General features: G+C 36.4%; 1 protein-coding gene across 1 annotated transcript in view; it reads right to left on the bottom strand.

The window, feature by feature from the left end:
- Positions 1 to 15,417, bottom strand: part of ahnak (AHNAK nucleoprotein) — a 37,003-nt gene extending 21,586 nt beyond the window's left edge. Inside the window, exons 1-4 of the mRNA XM_005173182.5 lie at positions 15,149 to 15,417; positions 3,466 to 3,528; positions 3,125 to 3,281; positions 908 to 1,113 (exon numbers count right to left, since the gene is read on the bottom strand). Coding sequence (XP_005173239.1) covers positions 908 to 1,113; positions 3,125 to 3,281 — 363 coding nt within the window. The 5' untranslated portion in view covers positions 3,466 to 3,528; positions 15,149 to 15,417. The remainder of the gene's footprint in view (positions 1 to 907; positions 1,114 to 3,124; positions 3,282 to 3,465; positions 3,529 to 15,148) is intronic.
- Between the last annotated feature and the right edge of the window lie 1,056 nt (positions 15,418 to 16,473).

Raw genomic sequence — 16,473 nt, 5'->3', positions numbered from 1 at the left:
TGTTATTTTTGTTAATATAGTTTAATAATCATCCTTCACAATAATATTGCTTTAATATGTTGTTGTATGCATAATTAATTGGTTATCTGGGATCTTTAGATGCATGAGAATACATATTTTTTAAATGTCAGTTTTTTTGTTAAATAAAAAGTGTATGTATACAGCAGTATCTTGCTTGTTTTGTCACATTATTTAAATTTTGTGGGTGGGGTTGTGAGATCGTAACTTAAACTAAGGGCCCTGGTCAGTACTACCAAGGTCAGCAATCCGGGGACTGTACCAAGTTTTCCAAGAGACAGAACAAAATGGGAGATGGGTCTAAAATACGAGAGACTCCTATGAAAAAACTGGAGTGTTGGCAGGTATGATATCAACTAGGCATGGGACAATAACCGTTTTCAAGGTATACCGTGGTTGGAAAAGTCTAGGTTTTAAAACCAACAAAATTTTCTGCGATACTGTTCCTAGGGTATATGTAAGATATTTTTTATGTTTTAGTTTTATAGTACAACACTATCTCCAGCAGAAAAGATATCCAAAGATGCCATTTATATTGTAAAGAAATCACTGTCTTTGAAACTAATAAAAATATTAGAAGTCAATGACGTATTTGAATTATTTAGCCTGACATATTTAATGCTCCTATTAATATATTGTGTTCAAAGGGGGAAAAGGTTTTTTCCCAGACATTTAAAAAGAATCTATTTTAGAGCAGTAATCACAATACCATAAAAAACGTGAAACCATGGAATTCTTATCCAGTGTTATCATACCATCACAATCTTTTACTGGCCCATGCCTAATATTAACACAGAATAACAACATTTAAATTGTATAAAATTCCTGATTGAAATGGTCATGGTACTAGTTCCATACAACACATGATTTAAAAGAAATTTCACATTACCAGGAGAATGTCTGAACTTGATCCTCCGAAACTTCCACGTCCTTCCCATGACAACGTTCCCATTGGAGAGCGGCAAGGTGATTTGTCTCCACCCTTGTTTTGTAGTTTTAATCCAACTTTATGTCGGTTTAGAGTCTTCAATAGCTCAGCTGTTTCTTCTGAACTCATGTTGTCAAAGTAAATGGTGGCCCCCACAATTTGGTCACCTGTGACAAAGGGGAGAACATGTAAAATTCTAACTAAACTGTTTACAACAGTGAACTGAATTTTACAACAAAACTACTTTTTGGCCAAGTTAAATTTGAACTGCAAGATCATTAGGACATTAAGATAAAAGCCCAAGACCAAAAAAAGTACAAATCCTGCCAAATGCTGCTCCAAGAACCAGAACATATGAGGAACAGAGAACAAGGTTTTCTCAATTTTATGCAATGCATCAGAATTAGGGCTGGGCGATAAATCCATTTTATCGATTTGATTGAATGAATCGTTTTTCACTCATGCGTCACTCTTCTCTGAGTTCCTTTATTCCCCCCACCGAAAAAGACGTTCAGTACTGTAAATATCAACACGTTCTGTGACAAAACTCACTCAGTGCACTAGTAGTCTACCAGATGCAGTGGCCCAACACAAATAAAAGCAATACAATTTAGGCCATTACCCTAGTGTGTGTAATTAATAAAAACTGATAGAATGCTAAATAAAAATTCATAAAACCACTGAATGTATGTTTATGTTGAAATAAACAGTACAAAATCATAAGAAAATAAATCATCATGAAATGTTCCTTATTTTACAATTATGAGTTTACTTTTACTGTAGCTTTATAAAATGGTTTAAATTGATATTATCATCAGTATTATAGAAGTCTTGTTTGCAGGTTTAAACAGATCTTGTTCAATTTGATCTTTAAATGTCAACTTGCAATGTTCTTGTGGGAAAGCTACTTTACTTTAGCATTTTTGATTTCTTATAATTATTTAATTATTGTATGTTTAACCTAATTATATAGGTTTATAACAAGAAACTAAGTTTTTTTGGGTGACGGAAAAATCTATTTAAATTGACCCTTCACTAAGCCCCGCCCTCCTCAGTTACCGTTGCTACGCCTGTCAAACTTTCGTGTCTGCCACATCTATTACAGTGTGTATGCACCGGTGTCAGACATTTCCAGGGATATTACAGTCAGTTTTGGCGAACAAGTGAGATATCCGTGAAAGCCAGGCAAAAAAATGCTGCAGTATGCATTACAGGGGCATCTTTATGACATAATTGCAACCGATTAGAGAATAATTTAATAAAAATTTAAGCTAGGTTAGCCTAGCCGCCTCCTACGCTAACAGCTAATTCACAGCTGGAGAGGTGAAATTTAAAAATAATCTAATAATGCCTAATTAAACCGTGATTTCTATTTTTTAGCCGAAAAGCCTGATAAACTATTGTTGTGCAATGAAATATAGAGTTACTAACTGACGAGGAAACACACATGAACAATGCTTTTACATAATTCACAGAAAGAGCAGGCAGAAAGGCGAAATTGATGGATTTGTGCCGAATATTGACCCATGTCAATGTACAGTACCTATTACTGTCAGTATGTTTGTGTGCTCTTTATACAGTTTCTATTCTAATTTGCAGTTAAGTGGATGAAATAAATAAATTGAAATGCAAATCAAAGTATAAATAGCAGAAGTGAACAAATAGGTTTTCTTAACCAGCAAATATTAGTATATATAGAAGTATATTGATTGCAAGTGCTTAGTTTGTGATCACATCTCTGTTTTGTTATGTTGATATGTAATTTTTGTAGCTTGAAACAGATGGAAATATGATCACTATAAGTATGACTATTATGACGAAGGCTTAAACGAAGCAGTGCTCATAATATCGAGTGAAAAAAAATCTGGGAAAAATAACCTGCTTTGTATTTTTGTAGGAAACAGTTTAGATCTGTTTAGGGTAAGAGGTGTGCGAGTTGTTGCCGTTGGTCTATCACTGCTCAATCCATATGAACAACGCTTTGGCCTGTTTCCCTCGCTTAAAAGCTTGACAGAGCCCCTGCGCATAGCTACGGTTGCTAAGCCACGATTGGTGGGTGGCGGTTTTTGGATGTGGCTTAGCGAAGGGTCAATTGTAAATAGATTATATTTGTGAAAGAATCTAAAGACATATTGCACAGCCCTAGTCAGAAAGTGTAGATTTACTTTGGGTTAATACCTTCATGAACTTTTCCAGTGTGAGCAGCAGGTGACTCATCTTTCACCTCTTTGACAAAAATCTCTCCTTGGCCTTTCTGTTCAATGGTGAGCCCATGCTTATCAGCGCCCATCCACTGTGGGAAAAGTACTTCCCTTGTGTCCTGGTCATCATCCATCTTTAAAAAAAAAAAAAGTGTATTAAATAAATGAGGAAAAACAATATAATACAACTAAACAATTTAAAATAAATACCAATAGTGTTTAAAGCAGTGCTTACTTTGTTTTGGGGACAGATAATGCTTGCAGAGAGTGGCTATAGCTATTAACATCACAACACATGTATGCAGAATGAACAGTTACCTTTGAATGTGTTGCTTCTTCACCTGTCCCCTAGTGTGGACCGTGTCAGCCCTTGTTCGTTCCCTAACAGAAATAAGAAAAAAAGAATATTAGTGTCTTCATGTAAATTAGATTTGTGTATAAATAAATAGGTAGATGAGACATTCAAACTTTTTTCATATTTGTAAGTGAGGATTTCTGAATAAAGCGCTGACCACTAGATGGCAATACACTCTTTAACAAAGTAAGTTAACACGTGGTATTAATTTGGGAACTCACAGAAGTTTCACTACATCTTTCTAGCAAGACTACATATGTGTATCATGCTCATATCCAGTATCAATACAAAACCTGCATTCCAAGGTCATTAAATGAATCAACATCAGGTTATTATATATAGATAAACATACCGAAACATCTAAAAATGTTTAAAATGTTCTTAAAATTAATATTGGACATTAAAGGTCTCTGCTTGATGAACATTGCTTAACATGGAGCCAACTCGAGGGCCTGCCATTCCAGCTTTCAACACAAAGTTCTTTGTTTCATAGATATCACCCCCTCACAATCATCCACCCTGCAATTACACAGGACTTCTTGAATAGGAAAACACCTACATTCATACTTCACGAAACATTCTAACACACTAACCTATTCTTATTGAGATTGGGTAATAAGTTAAAGTGTGTAATTAGTTCTAGCATTTTAAAATCAGTATAACCTGAGGTAAAAAAAAAAAAAAAACAACTGAATGCTAAATAAATGAAAGACATATTATTGTAGCAAAACTTAAGTCAATTTAACCTATGGCCTTCTTTTCTAAAATGTATATGAAGTAGTATTATGTTGCGATGATAGGTCAGAATAATATATTCCATTGGGGCATATAATCTAATTGAGATCTATGAGATTTATGCACAAGTATAGACATACAGATGAAAAAGAATGCACCATAAAGGGCAGCGTTTTCCCATTTTATCCTTGGATCATTGCCTGATGCAGTTCAAAAAAATAAGTAAACAAAAATAGCAATAATCTTCAGCTTGTGAATTTAGATGTATGAGAGTTATTCAAGCAATCTTAATGCTTCCTTGATTCAAAAAAGTAAGTATACTCAAAAAATGACCTTAATGCATTACTGAATTAATGTAAACCCTCAAAATAAAAGATGTGAACAACACGACGTGGCAAATTGTGACAGCTGGTACGAAAATATGTGATTATTTTTAAGATGTGATAAAAGAACTGCAAAGAATTTATGGTCAAATAAAATATAATACCTTAATAATTAGTTATTTTTTCAATCTATTTTAAATAGTTTTAGGTTAGCTTGATTTCGTATCTGCCATTCATTGTTCGAGGAGACATAACAGCCCAATAACACGGCACAGTCCACAAAATTGTGGCCCAACTGAATTGTACACCAAACATTTTATTTATGCTAAAGAACTATCGAATGCATTCGAATATTAAAGGGAGAATGGCATCAGCAATAAACACAACGCTATAAAGAAAACAAAACAACGTGTCTTGCAACAACAAATAAACAATTTACCTGAAAGTAGTTTCTTATTTAAAAAGTTATATTCTATTTGATTGTCACCATGCATCCCAAACTCTAAATGCTTCAAATAAGAACTTGTGGTTATTTGCACAAGCATATCGCACAATATTTAGAATTTCAGAAATATCAAGTCTCTGCATGTAATTTCAGCAAATTAATTTGCAAAGGCCACAGAGGGAAAAAGGCTAGACACAAAATGTGGAAAAGGTGAAACCAAAGCCTGCAACAAGCTAAAAGCAGAATTTATGAAAAGAGAAAAGGAAAACGTGCTGTACAGTGCTGTATGCTCAAGAACTTCCACATAAGTTAAACAAAAGGTTGTTGTTTTTTTATTCCTTGCACATATGTGTTCTGCCTCTTAACATGATGCCACACCCTGCACTCTCTATCAACAATCCTGCACTACCAATGCATGCTTGTCAAGTTACTTCACCGTGTGTTAAAACTATATGATCTGCAGTACTATTTACACAACAGTTGTTCTCACAGTTCTAACACATTCCTCACAGTGCGCCTCCAGACAAGCAAACTCTGAGAGTGGGAGGGTAGGAGAGGAGAAAAACATGTTTGTTTGTAATTTTCTTCGTCTATTTTTTCACTTTTATCTCAATTCTGCATGAAACAGAAGTTGTTATCTTTTATCCACCTAACATATTTGAGTGAAATTGCTTTCTCAAATTAATGATTTAATCTAAATTCACGCTATCAGGAATTGATGTATTCTTTTTGGCTTAGTAACTTTATTTATGGGGTTGCCACAGCTGAATGATCCGCCAACTTATCCAGCATATGTTACGCAGCGGATGCCCTTCCAGCTGCAACCCAGTACTGAGTAACACCCATACACTCACATTCACACATATACACTGCGGCCAGTTCAGTTTATTTAATTCACCTATAGCGCATGTCTTTGGACGGTGGGGGAAATCGGAGCACCCAGAGGAAAACCATGCGAACACGAGGAGAACATGGAAACTCTACACAGAAATGCCAGCTGACTCAGCCGAGGCTCGAACCAGTGACCTCCTTGCTCTGAGGTGACACTGCTAACCACTGAACGGTTTGCTTATTATTTGCATACGACATTTATAATAAATACTACATGATTCCATAAACAATAAAAGCAGTTCATATTTTGACATTGTGATTTTAACCATGTGAAATCAACACAAAACCTCTAAGTGTAACAAATTTACTTTTTTTCTATGGATAGGTTATAAATCCATTGGCTTTAACAATAATATGAACAGAGTCACTATGACAGAATTATTTAGAGGGTAAATGCTTAAAGCAACTGGCTCTTTTCCAAATATCTCCTATGATCCATGTAAGCAGGCACTTCATTTTGCCTTCAGTGATTGAGCAATCATAAGACGCATAGGATAGAACACATCATTGTCCACCTTTTAGACACATCAACCTTTGAGGTCTAGCAATGGCGGGTAACAGTGCAGCATCTGAAAGATTCAAACAAAACTAGCAGAAAGGAAACCCCCAGTTATTTTAAAGTACTGACTGACAACTACCAGATTGGCTCATAAATCTTAGGTGACATAACATATTTCCAGCAATTCCTACTCAAAGACAAGCAAAGTAGGTAAGACCATTTCTGCATTTATTCAGTCCACTACTGAGCAACTGATTGACAAAAGCTTCATCCTAGAAGCTATTGCTCCCTTAACTAAGTCTTTTTATGCATTTTGTTCATACATTTACAGGAAAGCAAAAGCAAAAATAAAGGTTTGTTTGTGAGCAGACGCAAAGTGTTTTTAAATTGACATTGCAATTATATTACAGTGTTTTAATAATTTTCATGAATCGGAGTGAAGTGAGACCATTTTGAAAGTGTTGTCATTCTCAAAATACCAGATAAATCCTTTTTTCACACCATTGTAACGTAATTGCATCCTTATATATATAATTTTCTATGCATGCTATAGGCTAACCACACCTCCTGGGATATGACTTCACACATCTGACATGCATACTGACAGTTTTTTTCTTCTGTACACCAAGATATAATCATGTTTTCAGCAATCTTTCCAGTATCTTTGCAAAACTTGTGATAAATCATTGAAAAAAAAGGGGATTTGATATGCTGTGGCTCTGAGAACATGCAGCTTTAATCAGCCGGTCTGACAACACTAAAAGACAATGTGACCTTGTCACAATAAAAGGTGACAAAGTTGTACAAACCTGAGAAAGGAGTCGGGGGGGATGGGGGGGTCTGTTGTCAAGACAAAAATGGGGTAAATCTCAACTACTAAAGGCAGACTATGTAGTTTTTGCCGCTATGGGCATGTATTAATTAACAAACAAAGGCATAGTTTGTTGCTGTCGTGGCTGACTGTGTAATCATGAAAGTAGAAATTATGTACATGGATGAGTTAATTATTCAAGACTTATAATCATAGTATGAAGCAAAATAAGACTAAAAGTCGTTGAAGCAAGATGAGAATGCTAAAGCAATTCCTGATAAGTAATGAGTGCAGTGCGGTTTTGAAAACAGCAAAGATTTTAATATACCATAGTTGACCACTTTTAGATCTTCTGCCCACGATCATGTGAAGCATTGGTTTTATACTAAATACATTTTAAGTTTCTGCTATAATGCTGCTCTGTGAAGTCTAATAAAAGGCACACCATATTTAAGTGTCTTTGTTGTGTCCTTGTTCTCTACAAAATCTAAACAGAAATTGAGGTTATGACATCTTTAGGATGCAACAGGACATGGCCAAAGTCACTAGTAAAATTTGCTAATTTCTATATTTAAATATTTGGGATAAAGGAAGGGCATAAGTCATCAATATACATAAACCGTGCTCTAGTGGTATTTGGATATTTTAATAAAAAAAATTAACATATTGTGCATTTATTGTATAGGCATCGCTTTAGTGCCACTTATGAAATCATGTTAGAATTAGATGCACTTTTAATTTACCATTAACATTCCTTACAGACTGTTCAATGAAAATAACTGTACATCAACTCATCAACTTGTACTAATGCTCAAACTCTCTGGTAACTATAGAAAGAAAGATAGAGATAGATATCAGTATTTTCATTATTAAAAAACTAAATATAAAATGTTTTTTTTTCAGTAGAAAAGGAAAAATCTCAAATGTTAATGCATTAATGTTGAAAGCTCTCGATCAAAGAGGGTTTAAAAGACATGGTTTCGAGCCCTTAAGCTAGTCTTGTCAGGCAGAACTTATTTCCCTTTTCCTTCAAAAATGCAGCCCCACCCTAGTTTGTTTTATACTTTGGTTTGCCCTAAGAGGGCGACAGTGACTGAAACAGTAACAATATGAGAACACAAAATGGGGAGTTATCCTTTGCCCAAACCAAACACAGAAGCTTACACATGCCTGCACAAGCTTAAACATCTCTTCTAGACATTTCTGTTGATTAATAGTCAGACTAGTTTTCATAAACTCTGAAACACAATTAGCTTTGTTTGTGTTTAAATTTGAAGTTTGATAAGTAGCTATTGTTAAATACATTTACCAGCATCACTCCCTTAAAGTAAACTCATCTTCACGTGGTTGAAAATCCACCCTGCAATCTGAACACTAGGAAACTGTTTGAACTGCAGACTAAAGTCAAATGTCACTTTAAGATGTTATTGTTTTATTCATGGGAATTTCAGCCATCCTAAAATGAAAAATGTAACAAAAGCAAGTTAAAATTCCACATTTAGACATAAGCCCTAAGTAGTTTAATGACTGTAAATTAAAAACATGAAATATTGCAAGCCATTCATTGTTATGTCAATGCCATGAAACTTGAGAAGCAAAACAAAGATCATGTAAGTTTCTCTCACAGTAAAAGCAGACATGAGCAAATCCTCATTTGATCTCCTAAAAACCCCATAACTCACATTCTTTGGCCAAAGATACTCAAAGCTAAACTATGCTGTCAAGTTGCTTATTTAATATTACACATTCCAAATTGTGAATCTTTATTCTTCACTCTAATCTTAGACAGGTAAAAAGTCCATTTCTTTATTTAATTAAAACGTTCAGATGGGCAGTTCATGTGGGAAACCTTTTCTCTGTCATGTAGTTCAATATTTGCTCTGCTCTACATTTGCTCAATAATGCACCTTTCTAGCTGACTAAAACTGATAAGTGTCAATTGTTCAAAAGACCAAGTCAAGTGACTTATTTTCAAATACCAAATCAAATACTCCCTTGACTGAGCGAGGCATCGCCGAGAGAAATGACTGAGCTTGTGTATCTATGCAAGTGCCATCAACTGTCTCTGAATCTTTAAATTGTTAAATTGTCCTTCAAGCTTCATGGTCTTTGAAGCTGTCCTGTGGCTTCTCGTCCAATTTAGCATCCCCTTTTGATAATTTCTGCATGGAGGAGGCCAAGGACAAAGAGATATCTGTTTTAAGTTTTCCAGTCAAGGCCAGAGAAATGTTAGGAATTTGTTTCATTTCATAAATGTCTTCCAGGCCTTTAAGGCAAGGGTGCATGACAAGACAAGCATGTTTGCTTCTGTGAACACTTTGCCAAAGATATATTAAAAGTGGTTTCAGTGATGCTAACATCATTTAAAAAATGACTGAAGATCACATATATGGTTACATGAAATGTAGAGGTTTTCCCTACAGCAGAAAAGAAAAAAAATTGCTTCATGTAACACTAGCACTGCAAACAAATGCCGGAATCAGCACAGACAGGTACATGCTTGCGGGGACCTGCCCTGATATCACTGTTTCCCGGTACTATTCCACTGTTATTCACAAAAAAACAACAACTTCAAAAAAGTGCTCATTTAAACTCACCCCAAGAAAACGGTAATAATCTTATAATCAAAGAAGATCTCTGTTTCCTTTGAAATAAAGTTTGCACTAAGGGGGAAAATAAAGTCATCTGATTAGAAGTTTGCTTAATAGATCTTAAATATGACCTATTTTGAAGGGGCAGCTTTGTTTGTGAGTTTGTGGGGGGTCAAATGAGTAAGAACCTCGCCAGCTCTAAATGTCTATATGGAAACAATTGCTAGAACCTCTCACTACCCTGTTGTTTCATTAGCATGGTTATTTCTGAGCTGGGACTGAAATAGGCTCTCTGTGATAAAGGCCAGTCTGGACTATGCTGTCACACTGTTTGCAAAGAACAACATTTGGCAGAGCAGCTGTGTACACTCAAACGAGTGACATCTACGAGCCCCAGTACTTAGTTGTATCAAGTTTGCTGTCACCTCGCTATAGGTGGAGCTATCAGGACAAAAATGTTTGTTAAAAAACAAGCTCGGTAATAATTAGTAACTAACTTTCTGCACATATGGGGTTAAAGAATGCCACTTAGCATTAAAAAACTTAGCAAACGTTCAATTGAAGGAAAAAAAAAACTTATATATAGTTTGTATTGTCGTGCATGAGAAAGACTGGTACTAGAACTAAACACAACCATAATCACAGGTCTAGGATGTGTCAGACGACACCACAATGCTTCCAGAGGTCGTTTGGCAACAACTGTGCAAATCTAAAAGGAGCACAGTTTATGGCACAACACAGTCGACAAACTCTGCAAATCCAAAGTAGGAGGCACGCCCTTCGTACAATAAGAAAGAAACTACATGCACACCATCTCTCAGCCCGCACAGTGAGCTGTGAGCCCCACCCAGGCCTCCAGTCATAGCATTCCTTGATAGAGCCGTCAGGCCAACTGGAAGAGAGCCCAGCCTCTCCTGCAGTGACTAACTCCATAGCAATGTCCTACTCTCTACCCAACTCACCCAGTGGGTCTGAGCTGGGTACAAAAACAGGGTACTCTTTTATGGTTTCTACTTACTAACACCCATTGGAGGAAGGAAAATTAATTCTTTACATTATTATCATTATTAAGGAAGGAAGACAATTTGCGCATTTATAAAGACTAACAGAAGCCCCTCATAACATTAACGCACAGCCGTAAAGATGCCATAAAAATAATTGTTTTTTTTGTTTTTTTTCAAAATTCTTACTGCCTCAGAGTCAATGGGAGAAATTGCACAACTATAAATCTAAATTTAAAAAGGTTCAGCAATGTTCAGGCTTAGATAAATGATATATTTTCGGGCAAACAACCAGACCACTAATTATAGAAAAGCCACTGTAAGTGTTTAATGCCACACTGTTTCCATTAAAGTGTTGTAATGTTTAATAAGAAGCACACGCACGCACACAGCGAGCATTACACAATGCAACGACATAAATTGTGGCCTTTGGCTTCGCTTACAGGAGTTGCCTGGTTACTCGCCCCCTAGCAGACACGTTTTTCCAAAGCAAATTACAGGATTGATTTTAATGCGGCAAGTGCAAGTCATATTTCTCCATTAAAGGCTCATCATTCATGTTTTCTTGCAGCAGGCAGACAATTTTAGAGCTGATACATAAAAAGGAATAACTGTTCTTTGGTTAGAAGTTCCACTTTTACTTCCACATGGACACAATTCAAACCCACAAGTGACCAAACTCTCGTGCAAAAGTTGTAGCTTTCTGTCTTTTTGTGGAAGATGACCAATTTAGAGGAACAAATAGAACACATAAAAACTTGTTGTAGACAATTACCTTAAATAACCCTGATCACTGAAAGATTAGAAACATGTTTACATAAACCTTTTAGATACATTAAAGTCTGTCAATCCCTTCATTGAATCATTTTTTTTTTTGTCCATGCGCTTACTTGTTTATCCTGTTAACAAGGCTTTTCAAACCTAGTCAAAGAATATGAGTCAGCAATCAAATACATGGCGCTGATTGATGGCAAGGTGGTTCCCTGTCCAGCTCAGGGTGCATTATATTTCAAACGCCATTAGTCGGCTTTATAGTTCGGTCTATAATGCCACTGCCAAGAGCTTTGTAAAAGTCAACAGGCATGTGGATTTAAATATCCATATAATTCAGATGAAAACTTCTTGCTTCTCTACCTACAATTCAACTAGAAACAAACTCACGTAAACTGCACCTAGAATAACCTAACCTATGCCTGTATCCCTCTGCTGTTGTAAACAAGAAGCTCTGCATAACTACATTACTGGGATGGCGTGAAGTAGCATGAGCTGCATGTCAAATGTTTGGTCTACATCAAGATATAGAATAACTGAATAACCTTAGACACTACTGAACGCACAAAAAAACTATTCAAAACTAATGGTAAATGTTAAAAACGCATCATGTGAGAAATAAGCATACTAATGTGTACTTATTGTAATTAAATGCACAAACTAAAATCAACAATTAGCTTATTATATAAAGCTGCAATGGCAGGTGTGGCAACCAGAAAGTAATTGCAACATGGCATGCAAGTTAGTGCATGCGTTTCACCTTAGTTACAGCATAACCAATAAATAGTGGTTTGTGCATATAAAATACACCATCGCCAAAAGGTCAGAAACAACAGCTATTTTCATAGCCGTTTCTGAAAACACAAGGACTCATACATAATTGAAGCATTAAAGCTCAGCTAAAATGGACATGCAGCCTTGGACACTGAGGCCTTTAAACTATAAACAGACTAATCATTCTGCTGTCATGTGATCCTAAGCCTTAATCAAATGCACATCGTATTTTCTATTTCAAGACAGACAACAAATGTAATCTAGTAATCCAACTGGATTGCAGAAATACAATGAAAGTACAGTCTATTACATATTATCATAGGCAAAACTTGACCCGAAGTCCAAAATTAAAATAATAATTTTAAAAAATAATAATTTAAACAATATAATGTTCAAAAACGTATGCATCATGTTTATTTGCAGAAAAAGTCAAATTATTTATTGTCAGTAACATTTAAATCGAAGTGGTAAACAGGATCATCTGAAACACAAATTATTAAAAGTAGATTACTGGGTAAAAATAAAATGACTGTGTAAAAAATAAATTAGAGATTTTAAGAGCTAAACGAAAACCTCAAGTAAAATTTACAAATATGCCTGTCATTAAGGCATATGTTTGCCAGACCGGGTATTACAACACAACTCTGTCAATATGGAAAAATGATGAAAGAAGAATGCCTGACTCTGACTCAGAGCCATATTGGCAAAGGCATACAGCATTGTCCAACTTTGTGCTAGCGTTACGCCAATATTTCTCAACCATGGAATAATGATAACTCCAGAGTCTGTCTGAACAGAAAGGCATGTACCAAGATAATGCTACAAAGTCTTCAGCTCAGACTTCATATTACAAAACATTTCAAATGATCCCCACATCCTGTAAGGCATTATCTATAAAAACAAGTGCGCTGCCAACTTATCTGTGATGGATAATCATCACAATTTCATGAAGAATTTATTTCTGTCATCCTGTACACTTTTGAAAAACACAAATAATCAAGGAACATAATGCTCAAATGTGAAGCCTGCCACACCTCCCATGGAGTTTTCAACAAGCGTGTAAGGAAACGACAAAGGAAGTGTGCGCAAGTCCAGACTCTTTCCGTTTTCACAGTGGAATAGAGAGTTCTACGAAGCACACTTTAATCTGACCTATCAACACACAGCAGGAGAAAGTTTGCCTCCGTTGTAAACCTCCAGGACAACTGCGCATCAGATAAAGACACAGAGGGCCCCAAACGGTGTTTCTACTCAACATCCAAATCTTTAATCTTCTGAGATAAGCAAGAAACTCCCTGTTCTTTTTTTTATAAACTAAACATTATGAAAGCTTCAAATACAGTCAAGGTTGAGACGCTACTAAACATTACACAACTACTAATAAAGAACATAAAACAGAGAATACAAATGCTGTGCGCATTTAGACTTTCAAAATAAGATATGAATCAGGTGCAGATTTAATACTGTATGGTGTTACAGTATGCTTTATTCTGCTGTGGAGTCATCTGTTCTGACAAAACAGAAGAAAGCTTTGGGTGTGGCAGGAGGAGGGGGATGGGCTCCAAATGTTTCACTGATGAAAAATCTGCTCAGGAACATTTTTATCTTAAATCAGACAAACTGCAAAACAGCCTTTTGTATGTCAACACTCCATGCATATCTCAAATCTGTCAGCACTTATCAACAACTCTCCTCTTAATGTCCTTCTCATTTTCTTTTATCCATTCTATTCATTCTCTTTTTCTGTTATATAACAAACCATCAGTTGTCCTACGGCAAAACGACTCCATAACTAAACTCACGCCTCAGTCGGGTGTGAATAAAACACCTCATTCTTTCTTCTCCATAGCAAGCCTTACTTTCCTCCTCTGTGCTTCAAACCTGGTTTCAATTAGTAAGTCTTTCCAAACCACTACATTCCATTACCCCCTCCTCCCTTCACCCCTCTTACTCACTATACCCACACCCTGGCCAGGGCTCCAGGTTACGAAAATCAAGGCAAACTGGGACAGGCTTCTCAAATAAATCTAAAAATTCACTTTTTATTCTAAAACACAATAAGAATGTTAAAAACGAGCTTAATTTGCACATAAAAAATAAGTATGGATAAAAATATGGAAACATAATTCACCCACAGTGCAGAATATGTGCTGACGTTGTCCAAAAAAATCTTGAGCAATGACCAGATTTGGTATGGGAGGATTATACCCATTTTGAGAGGAAAGTAAAAAAAAAATCTATGCAAGCGTGGCATGAGTTACAGTATGCGCATGAACACTACTGTGCGCAGATGACTTTCTTCACATGTGTATATACATATACGTGTTATTTTACAGTCATGCAACCAAAGTCAGACACAGTTCTTATCCACGTTGCACTCTTTTAACTTGGGTTTATCTTTTTGCATAACATGCAAAAATCCAAATAAAATTTGCGTTAATTATGAATCCTGAGTGATTGAGCAGGTCAAGTTTACGAAACGCTGAACAATGGCGAACTTTAGTAATAATATTGGGATAAACTTTTGTTGGGGGAAAAAACGTGCGCAACAGATGACAATTGCAGAGCAGATACACACCCACACTCCCACCCACCCTTCATGTTCACCCATCCAAAGGATTATAAAGTTGGTAAGACATAGTACATTACCATTAGAACCAAATATATCGCGTTAATAAACAACTAAAGATTTACGAAAGCTCTAGAATATAAAACGATTTGAGAGAAAACTACTCTAAAACGTAAGCGTAAAACGTAAGAAGTTCATAACTCATTAATCTAACCTCATTAGACACACAAACTTACCTGAATCCTTCAACGCCTTTGCTCTGGCATCCTCCGCGGTCCACAGCTTTCTGCCACAGCCCAGAAGTTTTCCACCACGCTTTCTGAACTCAACTTATTCGTGTACTCTCGTTCGTTCTCGAGGCGTGGAACCTCTCTTTATATTTGTCTTGTTTAAGTTACTTTATATCACTTGCTCGCTCTCTTTCTCTCTCTTCTTCTCACTTTCGTGCTGTTTATTTTTCTCTCTTCTCTCAGTGTGCCTGTAACTCCGGGCTATGGAGAATGGCAGAGTTTGGGTTTGGACTGTGGAGTTCTACACTGGAGAAGAAGGCGGGGGTAACGGTGTAACAGGGAGTGGTCCTTTATAATTTTAGTCCAGCCCACCTACTGTTTGATTGGCATGTCAGTTTAACGCAGCTCATGAATGGAAACAGGTTTTATCTAAAAGTTTGAACTCTATTCTTTGGACGACAGTTATTTTAATCATTAGGTTTGTGGAAGTTGGCACAAACTTTATTGAAGCAATTTGTTAAGTGCTTTCAGAGTAATAAATATGATTGCAAAATATGTAGGCTAGGCTGCAATTCCTGGGCAGCAATGGTTAATTAAAAAAGTGAAAGAAAGAAGAAAAGAAGCAGTGTGTTAGATAAAGATAATGAAATAAGTTTTACCACTAGTTTGTTATGTAGATGAATTGAATTGTTCAGACATTATTCTGGAATGCATGGCCTTGCATACTTTTGCCTGGCATAAAGTGTCATATGGCATGATGTTATTTTAGTATAATTGAGAAATAATTGAAGGGTTTTTTTAAATAACATTTGTATTATTTCAGACAAAACAACTTCAAGTTTAAGCTGGAGGGACTATGTCTCTCGGCTGGCCTGTGAACGCCTCGGGATCCCCCCGAGGAGCTGGAGGAAATGTCTGAGGACAGGGAAGTCTGGGGTTCTCTCCTAAGACTGCTGTCCCTCGTCCCGGCCCGGAAAAGTGGACAAAAATTAATAATATGATATAATATAATATAATATAGGGTGACGCAGTGGCGCAGTAGGTAGTGCTGTCGCCTTACAGCAAGAAAGTTGTTAAGTCACTGGTTCGAACCTCTGCTCGGCTCAGTTGGCGTTTCTGTGTGGAGTTTGCATGCTCTCCTCCGGGTGCTCCGGTTTCCCCCACTGTCCAAAGACATGTGGTACAGGTAAATTGAGTAGGCTAAATTGTCAGTAGTGTATAAGTGTGTGTATAAATGAGTGTGTGCATGTTTCCCAGAGATTGTGGCTGGAAGGGCATCCGCTGCGTAAAAACGTGCTGGATAAGTTGGTGGTTCATTCCGCTGTGGCGAC

The sequence above is a fragment of the Danio rerio genome, chromosome 14 (assembly GCF_049306965.1).
Source record: "Danio rerio strain Tuebingen ecotype United States chromosome 14, GRCz12tu, whole genome shotgun sequence".
Lineage (NCBI taxonomy): Eukaryota > Metazoa > Chordata > Actinopteri > Cypriniformes > Danionidae > Danio > Danio rerio.
This window is presented reverse-complemented; position numbering and strand designations above follow the sequence as displayed.